General features: G+C 40.3%; 1 protein-coding gene across 1 annotated transcript; it reads left to right on the top strand.

The window, feature by feature from the left end:
• Positions 1–12,038: 12,038 nt before the first annotated feature.
• LOC134072338 (IgGFc-binding protein-like) lies at positions 12,039–19,248 on the top strand. The gene is made up of 11 exons (XM_062528972.1): positions 12,039–12,269; positions 12,378–12,957; positions 13,408–14,006; positions 14,336–14,903; positions 15,261–15,364; positions 16,029–16,373; positions 16,568–17,138; positions 17,548–17,744; positions 17,860–18,237; positions 18,471–18,733; positions 18,952–19,248. Exons 1-11 carry the CDS (start codon positions 12,039–12,041, stop codon positions 18,956–18,958), a joined length of 3,843 nt encoding a protein of 1,280 aa, XP_062384956.1. The 3' UTR covers positions 18,959–19,248.
• The last annotated feature ends 6,057 nt before the right edge of the window (positions 19,249–25,305 follow it).

Here is a 25,305-nt window from a genome sequence, read left to right as displayed (position 1 = left end):
GACCACACTAACTTAACCAGATCGAACCTGTGGTTCGATGAAATGAGACCTAGAAACCACAAATCTGACTTGCTTCGATGTCGCAATACATCATACTGTCATAAAATCATGCAACATGACCTTGTCTGTGGACATCGTTATTTGGTAGATAAACAAATAGCGTGTGTGCAACAGAGGAAAAGTGCTTTAGTGTTGCTTTAATCCCTGTTGTGGAACACTTTTTGATAACCCTCTTTTGGGTTGCAGCATCCTTTAGAGTTACCTGCCAATAAGTCACAATATGATTTAAAATGTCTTGTGTTTCAGTGTACATGTTGCCATCATCTTCTACGTTATTTAATTAATATAAATATATTTTCGTAATGGAAAACCATGTGTCTGCCATTGCGTCTGTGAATCTATAAGGGATGTTCTGTTGTGGTCATCGCAAATTCCGTGCAGTGCCACTGATGGAATAGTTATGTGAACTTGTTAGACCCATAGTGCTAACAACAATCCAAAACTTGCCTTGAGGATTTATTGATATATAAATCTATGTGCTACTTTGTCATGTCAAAGACAGAACAGAGATGCTTTGTCTAAAGCTAAAGCTCGCCAAATCCCAAACAAAGTAGATTCTTTATAATGAATTTCAACCGCACATAGGTACGTGCCTTTTTGCAGAATACCCTGTCAAGAAAGAACCTATAGGCCTATTAAAACATACTGGCTGTAGGCCCTATTGGCCAACAACAAAATGAATTACCTCCGCCAAGAAGGTTATGTTTTCATCAGGGTTTGTCTGTCTGTCTGTCTGTCTGTCTGTATGTCTGTCTGTCTGTCTGTTTGTTTGTTTGTTCGTAAGACGCAAAACGTTTTTTTGACATTTTCAGGGAAGGTCTGATCTGAAATGACCCAAGGAAGAGAACGATTACATTTTGGGAGTGATACGTATCACCGTCTGGATGCAGGAGGCAGTGATATTGTCAGGGGTTTGCGTTCTCTGGGTGTTTTTCTAGTTTGACATTGTACTAAGAGTTTTTCATAGGCTGTCAATAAACCAACAGGAGCCATCTGAGAAATAAATATGGTGTGGTTAAATATTTGAATCAGTTTGAAAAAAGCCTTGGCCTACATGTAAAATACGTATAAAGGTTTAACATGTAATCCCTTAAATATATCAGTGTAACTATTTTGAAGATAATTAAATTGTGGTTGTATTGAAATAGTTTCACTTTGTTTTTTGAATACGTGATCCAAAATACATGTAGCTTATTCATTTACATCCCAACACTGAAAACCACATTAGTAATGATTTGATTACTAATTCCTGTATTACCAAAGAGATTAGCTGGCAATTTTGGTCAGGCTGTTTTACTCAAAATTCTCAACAATAACATAATGTGGGGAGATGTAGGGAGTGGGGACCTGTGAATGCTATTCATCATGTGAAATGACACTGTGGAAGAAGAGACTAAGAACAATTAACAGGATGTTGAGTCATACATATCCTTTTAATTAAGCAAAAGTTGCTTGCGAATGAATACAATAAAGAAGGTGGAAATTCACAATACATTTAAAAAAAATCATACACTTGTGATTGACATCATGTTTTTGTTGTTGCTCTGTGCCTTTAGTCCACGTTTTTTTTTCCACAGGTTATGCCTTTGATGGAGTGGTGGTGCCATTTGCTGCCGATGGGGCGCACAGTTTCCTGCTGGAGACAAACAGAGGTAGGGTGTTTACAGTAGCACAACTGAATTAACATCTCTGGTTATTCAGGGCATGAAGCCTTTGCAGTACAAAGCTGCTCCGTGTTAGACAGAATTGGTGGCATGTGAATGGTATGAGCTGTGGTTGACAGATTGCATATTATATTACAGAGAGAGATTATATTGATTCATTCATTTTTTCATCCATTCATTCAACGTTCATTTATTCTCGGAGGTTCAAATAGGGTAATACTCATTTTCAATGAAGCCGAGATATGTCTTACATGATTATGAAAAGCCCACACTTATCACATTAAAATAAATTGCCATATGAAGCATTAATAGCACAACACAACTTAATAATATTAATATTATTAAAAAGTGAATAATATTTATCTAATTGGCAGGTCTTCACAGAGATTCCTCCAGATTTCAGAAATCCATCCTGAAGCTTTTGCTTTCTAAATATGGAATAAAAAAATGCTAGCTATTATTATCTAGTAAATTAAATTTAGTTTAATTTACTAGCTGTTATTTACTTAATCTCTAGCTATGGTGAAGGGTATGTGATGATGTGGGGCTATTTTAATTCCAAAGGCCAAGGGAACTTTATCAGGATGCATAATATCCTGGATCCATGAAATAGCTGGCCTTTAAAAATAAAAACATATTAAAAATTCTCCTGTTCCTACAGTATTGAAATTTAACATAGGGTCAAATACTTATGCCACCCTAGCATTTAAGGAAGAACATTTATTTATTTATTTACGATACAATTCTTCAATCACAAAGAAAATTGGTGTCCTTAGCAGTTTGATTTTTACTCATTTTTTCAATTAAGGCATTAAGATCAATTGTCAAATGATGATTTTATATTCCTGTTTTTAGGCAACTTTAGCATGGTATCAAATACATGTTCTCCCCACTATATACAGTCTATGGTGTGCTAAGTATTCTTCCTCCATGGCAAGAAAGGCTAGAGCAATGGGCGAATTATAAAGTTCCTATTAATACATTATGTGTTTGAGCATTTTGTTGCTCCGCATTTCAGCCGCATTTCAGCGAACCACTGCTGTCTCTGCATGTGGCCGAAACATCAAAGTTCATTGTCACTCACGCTGCGTCTGAGTCCTTCTTCACATAGAGACACGCTGGGCTCAGCTGCTTCAGCTGTTGTACGAGTTTGTCTATCTCGTTACTCCATTCAGTCTTTGCCGCATTGAATTGCTCTGAGAGTGATTGGGTGAGAGTGTAATTGAAGGAGAGAGAGGAGAATATGTGCAATGTAATAGGTGAAAGGGGGAGAGAGAGAGAGAGAGAGAGAGAGAGAGAGAGAGATGGTTAACTGCATGTGAACTGACAGCACTTGACTTTCTGTGTTTTTCAATTTTGTTCTATTACTTTGAACCACAAGAGGGTGCAGAGGGCAAAGGAGAAGATACCATTCATATCCATTCATATTTGTTGCATAGAAGAAATGTACCTGAGTTTGCATATTGAATAGTGTTTATTTAACTGCATGGTTGTGAATACAACCAATTTAACTGTCCCACAGTGTCCCAGATACCACAAATTAAAAAACCCTTAGTCATGGTAGAAACAGCTTTTACAAAATAATTCAATATTTGAATGAGGAAGATTTTGAGAAAGTGGCATGTCCATACCTTCTAGTGTAGTCTTCTGTTTTTGCACATCTTCCAATCCCACTGTGTTCTGAATAAAGCACAAAACAGGACAATCTCAAGTCCCCCGACTGCATTTCTCCATCACCTCTTTATCTTTAGCTCTAGTTAAACACGTATAGTAACAGTAATGCACACAAACTAGAACAAAAGTTGAGTTTTCTCTCACCTTTTCTCTCTCACAGGCTTCCCTCTCTGCTACCTTTTTCTGATTGTCAATTATCAGCCCATCCAGAGCCTCCTTGTCTTTTTGTTTCTTCGTTAGGGAGCTTTTTACCTTGTCTGCCAGAAACAATCCGTAATCCTTCTTAACCTTGAGATAAAATGGAAGGTCCTTCATTTGTTTATCTACTCCCGCAGTGTCCTTTGTCAACCTGTCCATTATTGTCCTCTGGCCAAAGACAATGACAGCCAGTCCCAGGTGTAACAACACCAATAAAACCACTAAACACTGACATCCTGATATTTTCATGGCGAAAGAAGTTTGTCTAAAAAGTAAAAAAGCAGAACAGAGTTCTGAGTTCAGAGCTTCACCTGTTTTGCTGATTAAGAAATGGCAGCATGTCTCGATGGGTAGTTGAATGCAAATATGTCCCACATGCAAGATCATCTGGTAAAACAGGTTTTTCAAGCCCTGAGAACAGTAGAAGTGGTTCATCTTGATCTAATTACACTGACATGGCTTAAAACATGCTGCTCCTAAAAGGGATTAATATAATTTTGAATGTATATCCATTAAGAAGCTTGTGAAACTTGTAAAACACAAACTAATGGAGGATTTTCTAAAAACAAAACCAAGCGACAAAACATAGCCTGTATGACAAACATGACCTGTATTCCATACGTTTGGTTGTGTATGTGTGTTTATGTGTCTATGTATTCATGCACACAGGTGTGTCTCTGTGTAAATTTGACATTCATGAAACATAATAATAAAAAAATTATATAAAACTAGAGTGCCTAGTAGACCAATTAATGCCTACACCAACACGGCAGTGGCTCAGGAGGTAGAGGAGCTGTCCAGTAACTGGAAGGTTGTTGGTTCGAGCAGAGCCCATTTATGGAGAGCCGGTCCACTTGCCATGAACTCCATTGTACCTGCATTGTACCTGCAGTTCCTGTTGCAAGTCCACTAGGGGCGATCACGAGCAAGTGATCAAACAATGAAAGTCTATGGGGCTAGACAGCTAAATTGGTCTGTTTCACCTGATTGTCATTAAAAAATCGAAGATCGGATTTTAGTTTCTGCAAGCTCAATATGGGTTATGGGTCGAAAGTTGAATGAACAATTACATATGGCCCTTTGGTTTCTCACAGGCTTGGTCGTTGTTGCCCATAACACACTAGCACCCTGCTAATGAATGACATCATTGACATGTTTGAAAGGCTTTTTAGAGCAATTAAGGGACTTAAAAAATCTAATACTCAGCCGTGTGTATTTTCCTTGACCCCCCTTTCACATGCAATATTCCGATTTCTACACAAAAAAAATATATCCAGAGAAAAGTGGATTTTAGGACAAACTCCATTCACCTCCATTCATTCTCCACTTGCTCGCGACCGCCCTCTAGTTGCAGTACCATGCAGAAGTATTCAGCAAGTGGACGTTCTCCCCTTATTAGACATTCTCTGGTTCGAGCCTCCTGACCCTGTCAAAAGCAGAGGTGGAAGACTCCAGCTTCAGTGAGTAAAAGTCCTAATGTGCCAACCATTAATTTAAACTAGCTGATTCTAATTAGCACAACCCTTCAGCTAGGTATAGCCAGAGCTCATTTATGGAGAGCACTCTCTATTACAGTTTTTCTCGATTGTTAACACACATTTTCTGAAAGCATGCCTCATATTCTCAGAACTCTACACACAAATCCAAAACAACACACAATGGGCAAAACTCCACAATTCTCCTGCAAAATGACACTTTACCTTCAAAACAATGTAATTTCTCCTCAAAATGCTCTTTTGTTCTCAAGAGACACACTTAAACCATCATATATCAAGACATTTATAAGGACCAGTTGAACACTAATGTGCTCAGTGTAAAACACTGCGATGAATTGAAAACACTTCTTCTCCATTCATCATAATGACTTGGGCCTTTTTTTGTTCAGTGTTACACTACAAACAGTACTACAAACAGTAGATAAGCTGATACAGTAAGTATGCTTACCCTATCAATATTTTGAAATATCTCATTGTTTTGTATTATTTTTCCTAGTATTTGCCATAATGTTATGGCGTTTTTCTAGGACAATGCTCATGATTTCAGTTTCCTGTTCAGGAGACAGAAGCCCTTGTGTTGGTAATCTTTCGGCTGCCAAACAAATAGTAAAATACTGTAAACTGTGTAGGAATACAAAGTAGGATTACTTTCCCCAAATACTTGAAACATACTTTATTTTTACAGTCCTACAGAACAGCCCACAGGCAATACTGTACTACTGTGCTCATTGAGCTGTATTGTACTGTCCGGTACTGATACGCAGCACTGCAATGTTCTAGTGGCTCGGCTCTCATCAGAGATTACGGTTCTTGGCCTCCCCATCCTCCTCCTCTTACTCTCACTCCTCTGGCTCTACCTCTGCCCGTACTACTGTAATACTAAAGCTCTGATTGCTAATTGTAAGACTGTGTGGCAGGAGTTTGCCCATCTGATGAGTCAGTGTGCATGGTAGGGCAGTTAGCTTTAGAATTTGAATGAAAGTGTTCTTTGTGAAAACAAGAGATTTTCTTCATGAAAATTGTGTCTAATGCACAGAATTGTGTGTAGTGTTTTGAAAACAGTGTGTTTTAGAACTGCAATTTGAGTGTAAAGCAGAAATTGTGCTTATAGATTTTAGGAGAAACTCCATTCACCTCCATTCATTCTCCACTTGCTCGCAATCGTCCTCTAGTTGCAGTACCATGCGGAAGTATTTAGCGAGTGGTCGTTCTCCCCATGGTTCTCTGATATAGCAGCTGATATAGCAGCTAATTCATGAGATTCAATACATGGTCGGACTTTCACTCCCTGAAGCTGGAGCTTTCCACCTCTGGTCAAAAGTGTCCTCGAGCAAGAAATGAGCTGGTTGGTGCCTTGCATGGCAGCCTCCCATCAGTGCGTGATAATGTAAAGCGCTTTAGGTATTTGCAGAAGCTGATAAAAACGCTATAGAAATGCAGTCCATTAACCATTTACCATTTTTACTGCCCACACATCTCATGTGCTTAATCCTCATCAATTAAAATGTGATTACTAAACTAGTACCTGCATACTGATACCTGATTCCGGGATTATTTCAATTCACCTTTGTCTCGTCAGCCGTCTGCAGAGGCACCACGCTCTGTGTGTTTGTGTATTTGTTTGTGACTGTGTGTGTGTGTGTGTGTGTGTGTGTGTGTGACCGCACGTGCGGGTGTGTGCATTAGCTCTTCAACACAATGTGACTGATACTAGCATTTTGTGAAACCACACCAAAAACTATTACCAAACACAAAGGATCTCTCCATGTCCTGATTGATGGCATCTTAGGCTACTCCTGATTGGTGCTCTGGGAAGCTGTGTGTCTGTGCAATACCACATTTGTGGCTTAGTTCTCAATGTTACAACAAGAGACAATGGAAAGACTAGCCTCATATGCAATTGAGAAAGCTCCCCATCCAGTCTGAAAACTGCTTCTGTTCCTATGGTGTCATTTGATATGTATGTCACTTGACTTGAATTCAGTGCACCTGAGGGCTTCTTACAGAAAGGTGGAGCAACAAAACCAGAGCGGTAGATAAAACAGAGTGGCGACACTCAGACCTCCATAGGAAAAAATGGCAGCGCTTTTTCCAGGCTATTTCCTCGTTATGGGGCTTTTGGAACTGTTTACAGCCAATCTCTTGGTCAGTAGTCGATGAGTTAATTCTTTACACCTTCCAGCATCAGAAGTACATCCCACCCTCCTGCGATTCAGCCATTCAGCACAGTTTTTTTTGGAACTGTTGATCGTGGCGGCAACATCAAAGAGTGTCGCAACTCTCTCTATCTATGGCTCTGAACAAAACACCTTCAACAACTTTTCAAAAGTATCTGAAGAATGTAGCATTTCTCAAGAGGTGTTTGCAGCACTGGTATTTCTCATGCTGAAGAGGATTGACTCTGTCGTCCACAGTAGATATGGTGGACAAGTATTGAAAAACATCTTTAATCTCAGTAATGAAAAGTGCACTGACCTTTCTCTTATTGAGTATCTACTGTGGGACCTGTGAATATAATGAATCTGAACTGACAGTTCTATTGCCCTACTTAAACTCCTTATCTAATCAAGCGTTATTAATCTTATATATATATATTTTTTAAAGTATATTTTTTGGGCTTTTTATGCCTTTAATGATAGAGACAGTAGAGAATCAACAGGAAGTGAATGGGAGAGAGAGCAGGGGTGGGATTCGGAAAGGACCACGGGGCGGGAATCGAACCCGGGTCGCCGGCGTATGGTGCAGGTGCCCCAGCCAGTTGTGTCACAGCTGGGGCTATTAATCTTATATTAAGATAAAAAAGAAAGTATACAGTAGTATAAAAGGACTTATCTAGCACTTTTAGGATGGCCGTTTTAAACCTGTGACATTACCTTTTTCAAGTTCCCTTTTATTACTGCATTTTTATTTAATTTAATTTTCTTCTCTTCTTTATTTATTCTCTTATGTCTGATGTTATCTGTTTTTAATTCTCTGGGTAACTTTTGTTGTGGGTATCTTATGTCTGGCTTTTAAATTCTTGTTATGTGTATTTTATTAGGTACTCTAAAGCAATTTGTGTTTTTATCTGTAAAAAGTGCTATACAAATAAAATACTGACTTACCTTATACTGACTTACTTACTTATACTTTCCTGTGAGAGTTTGACTTATTTTAAGATATTGTATCACAACACATTTGCTTAAAGCACTGGCAGCCAGATTTGTTATGACTTTAAGACAAATTTGCTGAATGCACTGCCACATTTGCTTGTTTTCTTAGACATAAGTCTTAAAATAAGTCAAACTCTTTTTAAACGCATTTCCTGATGTTGTCATCCATTTGCTATCCTTATCCTTAATGAACAGTTTGAGTGTGCACTTTACAGTAGGTTTTCACAAAGGCTAACATTAAGTGACACTTACAAACGGTTTGTTATAAGGGTACAATTATAAACCACTCCACTCCAATTTACAAGTAAATTTGCTTTGCCTTAAACATGTTCGGTCATCTTAGGCCTTTTTAGACCTTATCAGCGTCTGTTCTCAAATCCAATTGTTCAATCCAAGTTCAACCCAGACAAAGGTGGATGTCAAAACCACCCAAGAAACTGAATAGCAAAATGCAGGTTTGGCTGTATTGTTCTTCAAGAGAGCGAGAGGTGATATAGGACATTATTTCATATCATGTGAAATGATACAATTGTTGTTTAGCCACATGACTGCGTCACCACTCTTGTCATCTACACCCATGGTGCTCTTGCTTTCTCTTGAGGGAGGTGTCTCACAGACCTTTGATTATAGGGTAAACAGTCTAATCTTTAGAGGAGGTAAGGATACCTATTGTACATTCTTTCCTGGTAGATGACGAATGAGAAAGATTTTTTTTTTCACGAAAGGCATAGGCAGTTCAAATTCAAATTCTTCATTAGGGAAGCGTCCCATTAAGATAACAATACATGTTTAACATTATACAATATGAATAAGTTAAAATTGCAGCAAAGGTTTGCATATGCACAGTCACAGCACAAATTAAAAGTGTAAAAGAAGAACGTTTTGCACAACTGTAAAGTTGTGTGTTACATTGCAAAGTGTTTTGAACCATCTGAGAGACCTGAATATTGTCATGCTGTGCTCTTGAGAATACAAAGTTGTTTTATTTACATTGGCTATCTACGAATGAATTGGACAGTGAATTGGACAATCAACTAACGATGTTTTGTGGTTGTCTGTTCCTTCTTTCTTTCGATGGCTGATAAGACATCACGTGAGCATACGTATACAGTATATATCAAACAAAACAAATCTGTAAGCTTGCTGTTGATTGGCTAATGACTCAAGACCAAATGCAATTTAAGGCTGGATCACCTAGTCTTTGCTTCAGCTGGCAGGTTCAGGTAAGACCATCTGTATACTGGAATTTTCTCTTAGAACTTACACATAGTGCTTCAGCCAATCAATGCATGCTGAATGTTGGCTGTATAAATCCCAACATTCTAAGAAACATTTGAATCTTGCTTATATTCTGTAACATTAATATGAAGTCATTTTAAAAATAATTTTATAATGCGTCTTGTGCAAAGTATAATTTTGTACAATTTGATTATTTTCACTATTTATTCCGAAAGGTCTCGGCTTATGACCACCTGACTACACATTTTATCAGGTGTTGACTTTGAAAAAACAAATTAAATCTTCTGAGCGCAGACATGGAGCTCAGAGGGATATTGTTCTGCCTTGCAGCTCTTGTCCACTGTGGTAAGTCCTGAATGTCCTTCTTCATCTTCATCTTCATCTTCCTATTCATCTTCTTCATCGTCATCTTCCTATTTATCTTCACCGATCAGTGTTAGGTGGTGCATTACATTACACCCATTAATAGTTCCTGTACCCATATCATAATATAAAAGAATTTAACATTTAAGAATTTGGAATATTAAATTCCATATTCAAATTCCATATTTTACATTTGGAACATTTAAATTCCATATTCAAGTTCAGGTTTACACTTGCCTACAGGTAGTCTACGTTTTGTGAAAAGGACAGTAAAAAGACAGTGAAGGAGAGGAAAGAATGAAGGTCAATAGCAAGTGAAAGGGCTTTGAAGAATTGTGAAAGTACTTTTGAAGTATCGTACAGTATATACAAAGTCAGGTTTATTGAAGCCACAACACTTAGGAAAAAAGGTGACATAAAGAACCAGAAATGGTTCTCTTGCATGCTTCATATACAGTATGGCACCCATAAATGGTTCTTTAAACCATTTTGAAGGGTGCATCAAAGGAACCCCTAAGGGTTCTTTAAAGCCCTCATGGTTTTATACAGCACCCCTAGAATCCTTTTTAAAAGAGTGTACGTGGTAAAAAAATGGGTTTAGGACAAAGAGCCATTCAGGTGCTAAAATGATCGTACTGGGCCTGTATTCAGGCTTGGGTCAGACCACAGACATGCTACTGGCTTTAAGCCCTGTCCCTGAATAATGTAATTCGTTCCATTAAGGACTTTTAACCTAGGGCAAGCAGAAATAACCAAAATAGCCACAAGGAAAGGATTGAAATGCTGGAAGTCAAGTCTTAGTTTTAGAGCAGACACACTGTATTGTATTGCATTACTGCATTCAGTGCAATGGCGCTAAATTAGGCTATATTTATTTCAGATTTACGTTGTGGGAACTTCCAAACAGATGGGTCTCAATCTATGTCTTAAGCAGTGTTTGTTTTTCCATGAAAACTAACAATAGCTAACTATAACTACTAATAGCTTTACCGTTTAAACGTTGACATTTCATCAGTGTCTGATGGAAGTTTACTGGAACCAGCTGTTGCTGTATTTGCAAAAGACTAATTAATAGCATTACTGTTGTGTGAAGTAAGTTGTGCTGGCTGTTTACCATCTGTGACTCCACCTAAGTCCTTTTAAAAAGCGAATGGATGATTGTTTCTGAAAATCAGATAAGAAATGGTCGCTATTGATCTAACAGCCAAAAACCTTAATCATAATGGGCAATTAAATAAAGGCCCTTAAAATGAAAGGGCCTCTTTTGTAATCTTGTATACAATACAATGACAAATGCCAGTTGTGCCACTCAGATTTTCCCATCTGGGTGTCGGTGGGCTTTTGACCAGATACTTCAATGTCCTTTTGATAAATACTTTATTTAGATATTCTGTTTATCTCAGTAAATGAATGTAACATAAGCAAACTACAAATTAGTATGTTGAATATAACACAACTTGTGCTGTTGCTAATACATCTCTATGTCCATATAGGGACAACTCAATTTGTGTTGCTTCGAACACATTTCTTTTGTTATATAAGGATACAAGGATGTTTATTTGTCACATGCATATGATTAATGATGTAAAGAATGCAGTGAAATTGGCAGTTCCTTTCGCCTATTGTGCATACGCATATACTGTGTACACCTTACAACAAATGTGTTAAAAATAACACAACTTGTGTGTGTGTTTTTTTTACACAACTCAGTGTCCAGATTTGGACAACACAGTTTTTAAGAGTGTATGAGATCACAAACTTACAATATAATTCTACATACATTTTGGATGCTGATTTAATTTAATTTAGCTCTTCATCCATTTGACCTTTGTCCGAGCGTGGCCTTTCCCATGTATGCTAACTGATAGCCCTAAATACAGGATACAGGATTGCTTTGTTCGCTTAATGCCCATAGAGAACATATTTGACGTGGTGATACAGCACTTCATTTTCAAAAGAAAGGATAAGAAGTTAAAGTGCTTTGGAATGGCTATGAGCCCATACAGTAAGCTTACACTGCATGCACTTCGCTGCCTACTAGGCGCAGCAACTGCATGATCGCAGTGCATTCAGAATTTGCTAATAGGGTCAACATTGAACAGCAGATTATTTGTTGAATTCTGTAGCTGTCTTTTCCAGGTCAAGCTTCTGTAGGTCCAGCCATTGCACCAGAGACAGGCGTCTGCTGGGCCATGGGGGACCCTCACTACCGCTCGTTTGATGGCAATTACTTCAGCTTCATGGGCAACTGCTCTTACATCCTGGCCAAGAACTGCGATGTCGATGAATCCACCCCCACCTTCGAAGTGTCTGTGAAAAATGAGAAGAGTGCCAAATCACTCCTCACTGCAGTTGGCAACATCACCATTAAAGTTTTTGACCAAGTGATTCAAATGGTCCGCAGTGAGATCAGCATGGTCCGGGTGAGTACGTGATGGAACCGTGATGAAATTGACACACACCAACACGGTTACCTTGGATGGCATTTAGCAATGCTAACAGGGAAATGATGTGCTTTGTTTATCTTACAGGTCAACTATGAAGTATGGAACCTTCCTGTCACCTTGAAAACTCCCCAAGGAGAACTGAAGATGGTGCAGAGTGGTCTATCTGTGATCTTCTGGACAGACTTTGGGCTGAGCGTACAGTATGACTGGGAGGAGTATGTGAAGATCACTTTGCCCACCGGCTTAATGAGCAAAGTATGTGGCATGTGCGGTAACTTTGATGGGAACAAGAACAACGATCTCGTCACCCAAGATGGCACCAAGGCAAACAGTATCGAGGAATTCGGAAAGAGCTGGATGGTACCAGACCAGAAAGGTGCACAGTACTGCCAAAACCAGTGCACGGAGGAGTGTGAAGGCTGTAGCTTCTTAAAGGCCATAGGAGCCAATTTGTTCTGTGGTGTCATGACTCCAATTCTAGATATTCAGTTTAAAGGCTGCCATTCTGTCATTGAGCCGTCGGTCTTCTTTGACATGTGCAAGTTTGACCATTGTCGAGGTGGTGACATGAAGGACTACATCTGTGACATGTTGCAAGTCTACACAGATGCCTGCCAAAGAGCTGGGGTCAACGTTCCTGACTGGAGACACCTTGCTCACTGTCGTAAGTAGCCAAATAAATAGTTCCCCGCACAGATAGAACTTAACAGTTGCCAGTGTTGCGTAGCAACGTCCTACGAGCTGAGTTTCACCTCCAATGAAATTCCATTGCAATAAGCGAACGGATTTGTCGCGGATTGATGTGGAAGACGTGAATTAAAAGCACAAAACCCGTTGCCATTGACAGCGGTCATTATATACTTTGCAGCGGTCAATATATAGATTTAACAGACCTCTGAACATTGGGAAGGCCCATTCATGTGAATGGAACTTTCTGCAGCACTCTGAAGAGTTCTGTAATAAGTAGCCATAACATAGCTAAATTGCAGATTGACACAAACAATGATTCCCACAACATCAATATTGTCTGTTCATCGAAGTTGCAGTATCATGTCCTCTAGAAATGCCTCTTGTACTACCATGGCTAATCGTTAAAACTTTCTCTTTCCCACAGCTACTCCCGCATGTCCAGAGAATAGCCACTTTGAGTACTGTGGAGATGCCTGCCCAGCAACTTGTGAGGATCCATCTGCCCCGTCCTCGTGCAAAACCCCTTGTGTCCAAACCTGCGCTTGTGACGAAGGCTATTTCCGTAGTGGCAACAAATGCATACGCAAGGAGGAATGTGGCTGCCAGTTCAACGGACGCTTTGTCCAGCCAGGAGAGACCTTCTGGGGCGATGTTCAGTGCACTCAGAGGTTATTCTGCTCTATGGAGGGTGAGCTGAACACGGAGACAACTAATTGCCCCGAGGGCCAAGGGTGTGACGTGGTTGGCGGTGTCCGGGACTGCTACCCAGTGCATTACGGCACCTGTCTGGTCTCTGGTGACCCCCACTATCTCACCTTTGATGGGGAGGCCTACGACTTCCAAGGCACCTGTGTGTATCAACTGGCTGGGCTCTGTTCCGAGCAGGCGGGCCTGGAGTCATTCGACATAACTGTGCAGAACTCGGGCCGTAATAAGCAGATGGGTTCAAGCACGAAGCTGGTTGAGGTCCAGGTGTACGGATACACCATTGTGATCAGTCAAGACACACCCAGCGTGGTCACGGTGAGCTCATGTCCTCCTCGACTTTGTATAATATTCCAGACACTGGGATACAGTAGGTCCTTCCAAGTAATTGAGAGGATTTGCAATCTTTCTTAAAGGCAAAATACTAGGCATCATTGCCTCAGATAAAGACTATATTTGGGGTAGGTTTTAAAACAGTGGGATTGATTGAATGCAGGGTAGCGAGAGTGGAGTGAGTGCAAGTCTTACAAATCTAAACTCAATGTAATACAATTACAGTGTGGAAAGGTGGCTGAAGCCACACATCACTTTGTCATTTAATGTTTATTGCAATTAAGTATTCATTTTTAATTCTGTTCACTCCAAAGGTTAATGGAGAAATACAAAACCTGCCGGTAAACCTGGATTCAAACAAGGTGCTGATCTCCAAGAGCGGTTTCTTTGCTGTGGTGGAGACAGACTTTAAAATGAAGCTGTCCTACGACTGGAACTCGGTGGTGATGGTGACACTGCCCAGCACCTACATGGGTGCAATGTGCGGCCTGTGTGGGAACTTCAACGCAAACGTGACCGACGACATGCGGATGAAGAACGGTCAGGTGGCAAAGTCCGGCGCGGACATGGGCCAGAGCTGGCGCGTGGCTGAAATCCCCGGGTGTCTGGACGCCTGCAACGGCACCTGCCCCGACTGTGACCTCACCCAGAAGATTCTGTACGAGACCAACGACTACTGCGGCCTGTTGAATAACCACACCGGTCCCTTCCGTGAATGCATGGACGTCATCGACCCGAGCTCCTTCTATCAGAGCTGCCTTTACGACCTTTGTCTTCACCAGGGAAAAGGGAGCATGCAATGCAAGACGCTCACTGCCTACACTGCCGCCTGCCAGGCCAAGGGCATCACTGTCTACCCCTGGCGTTCAGCAGCCCTCTGCAGTAAGAGCTTACTTTATATCTCTGTGACTTTTCTCTTTCCTTGTTCATGAAAAATATGGCTCACTACAAGATTAGCCATGTATATTCAAGACAAAAAGGCCATGGTATCAGCAAATTAATAGGTTGTATTTATCATTAAAGAAGCCTTTTCATTGGCCTCACACACTGAATGCCCTTTATCACCATTTCTGTTTCTAGACATTCAGTGCACTCCCAACAGCCATTATGAGATTTGCGATAATGGTTGCGGCTCTACTTGCCTGAGCAAGATTGCGCCCACTGTCTGCAAAGGGCAGTGTCAGGAGGGGTGTGTCTGTAACCGTGGTTACGTCCTCAGTGGTGCTCAGTGTGTTCCAGCGGACCAGTGCGGCTGCCAATACAAAGGCAAATACTACCAACCCAACAAGGCCTTCTACCCTGATGGACTGTGTGCCGAGGAGTGCATCTGCAATGGAACAGCGGTGAGAGGCTACAGTGTGATTAAAGATGAATAATCCAATGTGAATGTGCTTGTTAGTAAAGTGATATATATTTATATACAGTACGTATGTATATACTGTATATATTATATATATTCTTCTTTTTTTTTACTTTTAGTCTGATTTCAGTGAATAATATTTTTCAGTCATATGTGCCATATAAGTTTTAAACAATACATTTATTCATTTTCTCCAAAATTGACATGGTAGCACCCAGAAAAAAATGAAAACAAATAAAGCAATACACAAATGAAAATGAAAATAAAGACAAAACAGGGCATACAGTACATTACTGGGCAATGAAGTATTCTGTTGCATCACTAGTGGTTTAAATTTAAGTACAAATGATGTCCCCTTGTGGACCAGAGCCAGATTATTTGAAAATGGCTGCCATGTACTGTAACATTTGTTAAGCTCATCCATCATACCCTATTGGATTTTCTCCATGTGCAGTAGAACGGCCAGGTCCATCAGCCACATCTTGAAATGAGGCACATTGTCCGATTTCAAGAACTTTAAAATCAGTCTCTTTGTGGTTATCATTCCATACGTTGCAACTAAGTGTTCTGGACTGGAGGGCTATAATGCCTCGGTAGAGACACTAGTGAGTACCCAAACTATTTATTTTTCTCCCTTGGAACTCCAGGTGTCATGCAAGGTGTTTTCCTGTGGTGCAAATGAAAAGTGTGATGTGAAGAATGGGGTCAGGGCCTGCCAAGCCATCGGACAGGGGGTCTGCTCAATCTCGGGCGACCCTCACTACAACACCTTTGACAATGCAACTTACAACTTCATGGGAACCTGCACCTACACAGTCGCTGAGGGCTGCCATCTTGATGGTACCCAACTCACCAATTTTAGTGTGGTGGTGGAGAATGAGAAATGGTACGACATGTCAGAAGATCCCAACGTGTCCGTGGCCAAGCTAGTGGCTGTGACTGTTTATGGCTACACCATAATCTTACGCAGGGGTCAGATTGGATTGGCCATGGTAAGTGACCGCTGGTCTTATTGGTGCCATGTGTTGTTTTGAAAGGTTCAGCTCGAGTGTTAATCTCAGGTACTTTCACAGTTGACATAAAAAATGATGAAGCAGCCTTTTGAATCTCTTTCTTAATCACAGGTGAAATAAGTACGCTGATGATTTCGTAGGATTTTAATGCTAGTTCCTTTGTTCCTCACCAGGTCGATGGAGCTATAATGAATATCCCATTGACCATAGATGATGGACTTATTACTCTTAAACCGATCGGTGACAATTATGTAATCTCAACTGATTTCGGGTTGAAAGTGACCTATGACTTGGTGTACCATGTCACTGTCACTGTTCCTGGTAACTACCGCGACAAGACATGCGGGCTCTGTGGCAATTTCAATGGCAACAAGAATGATGAGTTCCAGCTTCCTGATGGTCAATCGGCAAAAGATGTGACAACTTTTGGAGCGGCATGGAAAGTTGGTGTGGAAGGAGTGGTGTGTGACGATGGCTGTGTTGGAGACAGCTGTCCTGAATGTCCCGCAAATGAGGCCCAAATAATTGAAAGTGACTGTTCCATCATCACCAACCCCAAAGGACCCTTTGCAGCATGTCAAGCTGTTCTTGACCCTGAACCATATTACAGAGACTGCATCTATGATGTTTGTATAGCTGGCTCCAATGGTACAAAGATGCTCTGCCACAGCATTAATGCCTATGTCCTTGACTGCCAAGACACTGGGGTCAAAGTCTTGAATTGGAGGTCATCCAGGTTCTGTCGTAAGTTGGCTTTTTTGTTTTGAACTGCTGATAGTTCCTAAGGAACCCCCCTCAGGCAAAATCAAGATTGTTAGCTGTTTGATACTGTTGTCAAACTGAGTTCATATTAGCCATACTCATCGGAGGCAGAGGGTGTAGAGATACATACAAGCTGTTTTTTTTATTTTAATCATAAAAATGTGTATCTTTGAGAAACTAAGATTAGTTATCGGGGTTGATCAATGGCTGGAGTGGGTCTTTAAATCCTTACAACCCTTACTTATGACTGCAGAAGTTAGTCAGCCATACAGTAGATATATTATCTTAATGATATATTTGACACGGTAATCATACAATTACATGCCTTTTTACCCAGCCATCTGTTAATGAAAAATTCGTCTCTGTCCTTGTCTCCTCCTTCTATCCCCAGCCATGGCCTGTCCATCAAACAGCCACTACGAGGACTGTGCATTGCCCTGTCAGACCCCGTGTCCTGGTCTTACCAGCATCACCTGTGCTGACACCTGTGCTGAAGGCTGTGCCTGCAATAGCGGCTACTACTTCAATGGAACAGGCTGTGTCCCAGAGGATCAGTGCAGCTGCTACATCAATGGGCAGACCATCAAGGTAATTGCAGACTCAATTCACTGATTTTATATTATTAAATGCCATATTGAATCCTTTTTGAGTATGTGATGATGGGGTCATTGAAGAGTCTGACCGAGCTATCCTCTTTGCTCAGATCGGAGAGACAATAGTGACACAGAACTGCGAGGAAAAGTACATTTGTCAAAAATCAGGGGTGGTCCTGACCGAGCACATGTCCTGTAACATCGACGAGAACTGTGAAGTTCAAAACGGCGTTCGCGGATGCTACCCCAAACAGTGTGTCATGGGGAGCAATGGTGGTCTCACCACCTTCAACGGCTTAAAGGTTCAAGCCACCGCCAGCGGCACATATGATCTGGTTAAAGTGTGTGACGACACCCAAACTGATGGATGGTTCCGTGTTGCGATGGACCTGCAGGCGTGTGGGAACAGTAGTCAGGTGTCTGCTGTGGGTATCTTTGTCTTCTTTGATAGTGCCTTCATCATTATCAACAGCAAGTTCGCAGCCATGGTAAGTCTGTTGAATGAGAGGGTTAGCTGGCCCAACGCTAACTGTTGATTTAAAATCCGCGGCCTGTAAAATGGGTTTTTAACACATTATCTGAATGGAAACCAATCAACCGTTAAGGAGCTGGAGACAACACATGTATTGATCACCTTTTGGAACAAACCTGGAGTTTTAAACATTTCTTTTGTCAAGTTTTCCAGAGCCTGACATAAACTACTCAATGCATCTTTTAACAGGTTAACGGAAGGATGCAAACTCTGCCAATCCAGTTGACAAACGGTGTGTCTATTAAAGTGACAAATGACATGCTAGTGATCGAGAAGCCGTCTGCAGTTGTTGTGTCTTACAGTCGTTCACATCAGATCACAGTGACTGTCAGTGACAGTGTGGCCGCAAATGTGTGTGGCGCGTGTGGAAAACTCACAGAAGCTGCCTCCTTCACTGAATCCGCCGCCCAAAGCTATCTCAATGGCTATAGATCACCTATCTTTAATTTCTGGTAAGTAAAGTTGTGATCTATGTGTTATGTCAAAGACTCCAACTGGGGTGTGTCCACTTAGTAAATCACAGTATTAAAATATTTGAATCCCATCTTATTCCAGATAGTCACCTCTGCTACTCATACATAACCCACACTTGATGGCATTATGACATGCCCATTTTGATAAACATATCAGAAGTTAATGTTTCAATTCTGTTTTTGTTCTTTTATTCTAGCAACTGAACATTGAAACTCATCTGAAGATTATCTAGTGAACTCATCTGAAAACAAAACACATACTGTGATTTATTTCCTACAAACACATTCCTGTTAGCATAATTATGAGCACATTTGTAAAACACTTCTCAATCATATAATGCCTCACAAACATACTGCTTCTCTGTTATCAATAAATTTCCTCTGTCTGTCATATAAATTGTATGACATTAAAACATCTGAACTCATTTTTGACTGAGAGAAAGTAATCTACTATTAATATGAAAAATGCTGCATACACTTCAATTGTGTTTGTACTCAAGAATATGTTTTATGTATGTTCTAATATGTATTTTATAAAAAATAAAACAATAAATCTACATCTCCAACAGCATTGCAGAAATCAGCTGACACCATGTCACTGACCAAGCAAAAGCTAAATTTGATGGGTCTGTGTCTTTATACACTATATTGCCAAAAGTATTGAGTCACCTGGCTTGACTCGTATATGAAATGAAAGAGGACATAGAATGTATACAACTTTGATTTATAAAAAATAAACTCAATTGCAATTTTACAAGCACAATTAAAACCTTATAGTTAGGCTGGGTATTGAAATGGTCCTTTTGACTAAATGGCGCCCTCTTTGGCAACTACAATTGAACTTCAATGGCGTTGCGATATTTGACATAGGCTTTGTTCTAATTAGCCCATTTTTAGTGGCTATTTCTAAGTTCAAGATGTTCATATGAAGGAGGGCACAACCATGCCTCGTGTTCATGACAGCTCTCTGGTTATGCACAACCTCTCCTAATTAATCAAAACCAAGACAAAAATGGTTTCCAGAAGTGACATCCCATTCTTTATCCATAGGGTGTAATATGACATCAGTCCACAGCTATAACAGCTTCAACTCTTTGGGGAAAGCTTTCTACAAGGTTTAGGAGTGTGTTTATGGCAATTTCTGACCATTCTTCCAGAAGCGCATTGATAAGGTCACACACTGATGTTGGACTAGGAGACTGTGTCCAACATCAGCACACTATGCAGGCCAGTCAAGTTGATCCACATCAAACTCTGTCATTCATGTCTTTATGGACCTTATATTGTAACAGGAAGGGGTCATCCCCGAGCTGGGCTTGGCCTCTTAGTTCAATGAAAGGAACTCTGAATGCTTCAGCATTAACCAAGAGATTTTGGACAATTCCAGGCTCCGAACTTTGTATAGAACAGTTTGGAGATGGCCACTTCCTGCTCCAACATGACTGTGTACCAGTGCACAAAGCAAGGTCCATACAGACATGGATGACAGAGTTTGGTGTGGATGAACTTGACTAGCCTGCACGGAGTCCTGGCCTCAACTCAATAGAACACCTTTGGGATGAATTAATGCAGAGACTGAGAGCCAGTCTCCTCGTCCAACATCAGTGTGTGACTTTGCAAATGAGCTTCTGAAAGAATGGGTCAAAAATGTCCATAAACACACTCTTAAACCTTGTGGGAAGCCTTCCCAGAAAAGTTAAAGTTGTTATAGCTGCAAATGGTGGACCGACATCATATTTAACCCTATGGTTCATATGGGGGCCAAGGCAGGTGACCCAATACTTTTGGCAATATGGTTTATGAAACTGAAACGCAAATAGTCAAATAGTCATTCTTCAACATTGGAAAAGGAAGAGAATACAATTCCAAAAGTGATGAATAAAGGTGGCCTACTCTGGTTCACCTGAAAGTACACCTGAAGATGCCCATGTACTAACAATCACCAAGACTCTCAAAAAAACATCAAATGCAATATAGTGTCTGTGGGTCAGTCCAACAGTAATAACTAAACTCCTCATTTGTTGTTCCTTGTTGGTGGAACACGTTACCAGTCCAGATATCCCTCTCCATCTCCAGCACTCACTGACTCACATAGCTGTTCTTATTGTACTCTACCTTTTCACATGTATTACATTGTTTTAGAAGTGTTGGAAGAATTGTTTTAATAAGAGAGATACATAAGTTAAGTTTCCCTCACTGTTTTCAGTGTGAAACTGAGAGCTATCAGTGCAAATGTACACATGAACATTCGTTAAGTGCCAACAGATCCTTATTCTAAAATCATTATTGAATATTATATGTTAGGTAACTGGACATTCATCTGTAACCTCAGGTGTCTGTGAGTCAGATGTATTTCCCTCAATTCTTTAATACCTGATTATTCAGAGTGCTCTGACTTTAAACGAAGGCTGAAAGTTATGTAATTGGTTGGTGATTAGGCTGACTATGTCTCTCCAACTCATGGAGTCTGTCAATAATGGACAACTTGTGTGTGTGTGTGTATTGGTGTGTGTGTGCGTGCGTGTGTGTGTGTGTGTGTGTGTGTGTGTGTGTGTGTGTGTGTGTGTGTGTGTGTGTGTGTGTGTGTGTGTGTGTGTGTGTGTGTGTGTGTGTGTGTGTGTGTGTGTGTGTGTGCGTGCGTGAGTGTGTGTGTGTGTCCCAGCTCTGGTGTCTGTTCCTACACAGGCAGTATGTTTGCCAACTCCTGTTTGCTGCAGCTCCATCCCTTTTTTCTCTTGCCTAATTACAGGTGAGTCACAGCTGAGCTAAGCTACCTGTGAGATAAAAGGATTCTGGTGCCACTCCTGTGGGGGCACACACAGAGCCGGAGAGATTCGCAAGAGGAAGCACAGGCATAACATAGGCCGAGGGAGATTACAGCCAGAGCTGTGTGCCCGGATTTTGCCACCTGGTCAGAGCGTGTCGTGTGCAATCGTTACCCCCCCTTCACATGGGCAAGATTCATGTTAGAATGTTTTAGGATAACTCACTTTGTCTAAGGATTTGACTCTGAGACTGATCGTGGAAGCCAGACGCCTATTATCTCTGACCAGTTTTACTGTCTGAGACTTAGCCATGTGTTCTGTTATCTACTGATTGTACCATCTACAATAAATCATCAACTAATCGCCGATCCTGATCCATCCATCAAGCTTTATTGACCATCTTCAATTCAGACATTAGAACTAAAACACAATGCAAACCACTAGAAAAACCAACATCCCCTTTATGGTAAGGCTGGTATCCAACTGCCTGTAACAGTGTGTGTGTGTGTGTGCGTGTGTGTGTGTGTGTGTGTGTGTGTGTGTGTGTGTGTGTGTGTGTAAGGGGGTGAAGGATTGCGAGGTCACTTTGTATGAGTTACTGAGAGCACCAAGCAAGACTACAACCTTACATAGCCAACATGAGGGCTAAATGGGGACAAAGCCTGGAAGGGAGATCAAATGCTGAAATTATGTCAGCTGTTAGTCAATAATTGTGGCCTGGCGGCAGTCCCATATTTCAAGTTTGACTAGTACTGAAATGGAATGGAAAACTTCAGTGTAGATTCCTTCCCATCACAGTGTTTAGATGCCCCCTAGTGACTGTACAATAATAACTATTTCTACAATAGCTACATGGCCTATCCTTGATAGCAGATCCACAAACTCTAATGCTGACATTTGGGCACTTCAAGGAATCTTGTAGAAGAGAGTTGTCCCTGCAGATGAGGAATGGAACAGAGTATGAGGGCTGACTACTATTATTCATCAGCCAGTTGGGCAAACCTATACCAAAGATCCTCTTCTCTGCTTCAACCCTCTCCGCCTATATTGCTTACAAGTGTCTGGAACTTATGGTGCAACGATGGTTTCTTTTTCATTAGTAGTAGCCTTTATATAAACTTGTTTGTTAGGATGAACAAAAGTTCCTAACAGGCAGAGGTTGATTAATCAATCAGTAATTATAATCAATGTTATTGGGCAAAACTCAACTCAGCTTCACCATTAGAAGTCAGGGGCACTGTATAATTGTGGAGGGTGCTGTAGGTTATCAGAACCAATGTACATATGAAAATGCTGACACTATAATCACAAAAAGTAAAAACTTGTTCTTAGGCCAATAAAGCCATTCTAGAATCCACAAGGAATATTATTTCTTTGGGTAATTGGACATTCATCTAATGAGCTCAGGTGTCTGTGGGCCCAGGTTCAGGTGTCTCTTCTCCCACATTCTCCCATTCTGTAATGAGTGGCAATAATCAATTCATTACATTACATTACATTACATTACATTACATTACATTTAGCAGACACTTTTTTGCCCAAGTGACTCACATATGTCAACTATATTACAAGGGACTACTACATTGTCCCCAGAGTAACTTGGTGTTAAAGGGGAACTTGGCAACTATTTCAACCTAATAAACCCGTTTATAAATCATTGGATGAATAATCTGTTCGGGTGAAAATTGTGACTTTACCCGCTCCCCCTATAGCGTCCCCAGGCAGAAAACAAACCTTGCAACATTGGGACTTAGTGTCCAGGTAAGAGAAGTGAGAAACAGGAAACTCATTTTAAATCATGTTTCTTACCTTGTAACTTCCACATTGTTCTGCTGAACTTATGTTAACCATTTCACTAGCTTGTAAACAAATCCATGTGCTTCATCAGTACTTTTTTCCACAGTTATTAAGAAATAGCAAACATTTCTCCAGCAGGGGGATGCATAGCTAATCCTACCAAGAGGGACTTGGTAGGGGCGGTAGAAGCCAGGAATTAAGCCAACAACTTTCAACAACCGTGTGTGTGTGTGTGTGTGTGTGTGTGTGCGCGTGCGTGTGTGTCCGCGTGCGTGTGTGTCAGCATGTGTGCAGTGTTATTTTAAGTTTTAGATTAAGACATGTGTACTCGTGTAAGTACATTATCCACACTTTGTTTATTTTGTGAAGTTATGTATTGTTCTTGTCATGCCTGGGCTTGTGTCTCCACCCCAATCAGTATCTCATTAGTTACCATATCAATTAGCTTTGTTCATGTCACATGTGTTTTTGTCAATAGTCAGTTCCCCCTGTGTGATTCTTCTTTGTATTTGCATTTGCACCTGGTGTTTGGCTTGTTCTTGGTCTGAAATTGAAAGTGAAGATGAAATTAACCTTTATACAGCCCACAGTTTTATCATTTAAGCACTTGCTGTCCACCTGAAACTTTGGCATATTCTCAACAAGGATCAGAAATGGAAAATGAAAATGGAAAGTAGAAATGTAGACACTATGTATAATTGGAAAAGTTATAAAGAATGTAATGCATTATTATTATTTCAATAATGCTAATAATAATAACTAGAAATGCAATTCCAAGGAATTACCAGTGCATGAAAATGCAAAAATAGATAGATAATGTAGATATGGTTACTAAGGTGTAGCTAGGGTAAACATGGTGGTTGCATAGTTTACAGAGAGTTGATAGTGTGAAGGTAGACAGTTTAAAGATGAAACATTCCAGTTCTAACTTAACTAATGATTTCTATTCATGTTAAAATGTTGATTAGCTAACTTAGCTAATGATTTCTAGCAGTTACGTTAAAAATGCTTATTATGCTAGCAATGCTAACTTTACTAACAATGCTAACCAGGTTGATTAGCTAACTTAACCGATGATTTCTAGCAGTTATGCTAAAAATGCTAACTATGCTAACAATGCTAACTATGCTAACTAGCTAACTTCCTAGTGAGGACTTTTATTTTGAAACATTTGTTGCTAGGGTATCCATGGTGGCCACTATCAATAAACAAGAAGTTACTGCAGTATAATCATGTTGGTTGCTATGGAAACGGTCATAAACACTTAATTTTAATGGTTGCGATGTTGGTTGCTAGGTACATGGAGGTTTCATGTAGTTGACTGGAGGCATAGTGGATGATAACTGACAGTTGGAATGGTTGAACAGTTAAATAGTTGAGTAGTTTCAATGGTTAAATGATTTAATAGTGTATTATTGTAGTGAGGACTTTTATTTTGAAACAGTTGTGGACAGAGGAAACAGTTTAACAGGATATGTGTAGTCTTCAGAGAGATTGTATGCTTAAAACCTGAGAGAAACTGACAGTTGGTGCCCAGGTGGCCGGCCACCTGGCGTAGGATTCTAATTGCTGCCGTGATGTCATAATGAGCAATGTTAAGTCTATGGGGGGAATTGTAATAGTTTTTAACTAATAGTTTAAAAAGTATAAAAGTTACAAAGTTGAAAAATACAAAGCACACATGGCATAAGCAAGACCTACGTAACACAGTTTGAATGAAGTTTCTACGTTAAACGGTTCAAGCTGAATTGCGTGCGTTAGAAGAAGAACTAGAAATGCAATTCCAAGGAATTACCAGTGCATGAAAATGCAAAAAAAATTATAGATAGATAATGTAGATATGGCTACTAAGGTGTAGCTAGGGTAAACATGGTGGTTGCATAGTTTAAACAGAGTTGATAGTGTTTAGGTAGACATTTTAAAGCTTAAACATTCCTGTTCTAACTTAACTAATGATTTCTAACAGGTATTCTAAAATGTTAACTATGC

This window comes from Sardina pilchardus, chromosome 24, assembly GCF_963854185.1.
Source record: "Sardina pilchardus chromosome 24, fSarPil1.1, whole genome shotgun sequence".
In the NCBI taxonomy this organism is placed as follows: Eukaryota; Metazoa; Chordata; class Actinopteri; order Clupeiformes; family Clupeidae; genus Sardina; species Sardina pilchardus.
This window is presented reverse-complemented; position numbering and strand designations above follow the sequence as displayed.